The sequence below is a fragment of the Phalangium opilio genome, unplaced genomic scaffold (genome assembly GCF_054372755.1).
Source record: "Phalangium opilio isolate 3A_F unplaced genomic scaffold, DU_Popi_V2 ptg000046l_1, whole genome shotgun sequence".
Taxonomy (NCBI): Eukaryota; Metazoa; Arthropoda; class Arachnida; order Opiliones; family Phalangiidae; genus Phalangium; species Phalangium opilio.
The window spans coordinates 4,324,575-4,326,473 of record NW_028324169.1 but is presented as its reverse complement, the minus strand read 5'-3'; the positions used below and the strand labels follow the sequence as shown (position 1 = coordinate 4,326,473).

The following is a 1,899-nucleotide window of genomic DNA, read 5'->3' as shown; positions in this document are numbered from 1 at the left end:
TATACCCTATAGTCAAAGTTGTATGTACAATCCCTATGGAGAATTTATAGTGCGCGCTCTTTCATACTAAAAACGTTCTCCTCTCTCTCGGAAGGGAAATTTGAGAACTCGTCGCTCTGTCTCGAAACCAGACTCCCGTAATATCCCAGGGAAGCATTGATGATTAGGCATATAATTGTCGAACAATTAATTCGGTCTTCCCCCGTACTCTGAAACGGTAAGAATCCAATCCCCCTCGTCGATTTGTGTACGGACCCTCCGTACTATGAGGTGGCAAAACTTATACACCCAATGTTATTTCTATGGTCCTAACCCGACCGCTCTGTTCTCATTTTACCGTGAAACTTACGTACTCTCCATGCCGTCCAAGGTGCACAAAAGAGCCGCTTCGAAAAATTTGGAGACCGTCGAATTTCAATACCCAATGTTAATTTTCTCATAGGGTATCATACCCCATGTTATCTCTATGGGAAATTCATACCCATCCCGTTCTCTTATTTATATACTACTAGAATGAGTTACATTCCGTGCGAATAATCGGGTATTTCATGGTTGCCAGTTCCAGACATTTAGCGTGGGCGATTAACACTTCCGATGGTAATTTTACTTTACGAACGTACAGGGATGCTAACTCGTAAACCACTTTCCATTTAACTGCACCGGCCGCCTGCACGCAAAATTCGTTTGGACTTTTAACAAACTTGAATTTGAGATCCGTTAAATTTGGGAAGTATCGTGGTTGTTGACAAAGATCCAAGTGTACAGTTCCTACCATATCTATTGTGCCTTTTCTAGCAAATTCCGCTCGTGTTTCAAACCCATCGTTATCGTCCAAAACGTCAAATTTTCCGGCCGTGTCTTTGTAAAACATGGAACTAGTAAGGAAACTAGTTTTCTCAGGTCCTCCGAACGTCACCGCCGTTTGAAACATGGCCTTGTAAGGGTAGTTTTGCGGTGAAGGTGTGACCGATCTCTCTTGAGCCGAAAGGAGTACTTCGCTGAAAAGACTATGCAGGAAATTATTTACCGGTCCAACTTTATCAGCAGCGGCCGGAATTGTTTTTCCATCGGCCGGGTTGACAATCCTGACTTGGAGATGTAGTAAAGTCTTGGACAAGTCCAAATACGCGTCGGAACTACCAGCCACGGTAAACCTGATTGTCGAATTTTCGTTAATGTTAGAGATGGGACTGTATTCGACCCATTCTCCACTCAGAATACTGGTATTGGTAAGGGGTATGTCGAAAAGTTCAACTTCGGAGCCGACCGACCCATGCGAACCGGGATGGATTCGCGTCATTATTATATATTTTATGAAAAAATATCAGGTCGTTTAAAGGACGTTGCTTTCCTCTTTCTTGCCGAGACTGAACTGACGAGTGATCTAGACTTGCGTTTCCTTTTAATCCCATTTCCGGTCATTTTTCTTATTTCTTCCGCCGCGCTTAGGGCGACGTCTTTAGCTGCGGCTTTTCCGTGAGACTAGACCGATGTTTTCACGTTTACCCCGTTTGTTACGTCGGCCACGACCTTTGCACCCGTGTTCAAAAATTTTTTCCCGAGGTATGAAGCACCCCTTTTCAGTAATGGCATAGCCTGGCGGAAGGCAGATGAAATGAAGTTTCCCAATCCGTACCCGTGTTGCACCGGAAATCCCCTATATACCGCTAAGGAATTACCAATTTGGGACTGAAAGTGCTTATTATAATCAACTCCTCTTCCATGTCCGATCTGGTTTAAAAAGTGATAATCGTAGTCCGATTGATTAAAGGACATATTTGATTTGGCGACGTTCTTCATCTAACACTTCAAGTGCAACTGATAAGCGAATCTGTCTTACCTTCTAATTTATAATGGCGACCACATTCTACGGGGTCTAAAGTGTAGAGTAACGTGAAC

The 1,899-nt window shown here is 43.5% G+C and overlaps 1 protein-coding gene across 1 annotated transcript; it reads right to left on the bottom strand.

The window, feature by feature from the left end:
• Nucleotides 1–508: 508 nt before the first annotated feature.
• On the bottom strand, nt 509–1,300 carry LOC149676394 (uncharacterized protein F54H12.2-like). The gene has a single exon (XM_089838716.1). The coding sequence runs from the start codon at nt 1,298–1,300 to the stop codon at nt 509–511; it is 792 nt and encodes a 263-aa protein (XP_089694842.1).
• Between the last annotated feature and the right edge of the window lie 599 nt (nt 1,301–1,899).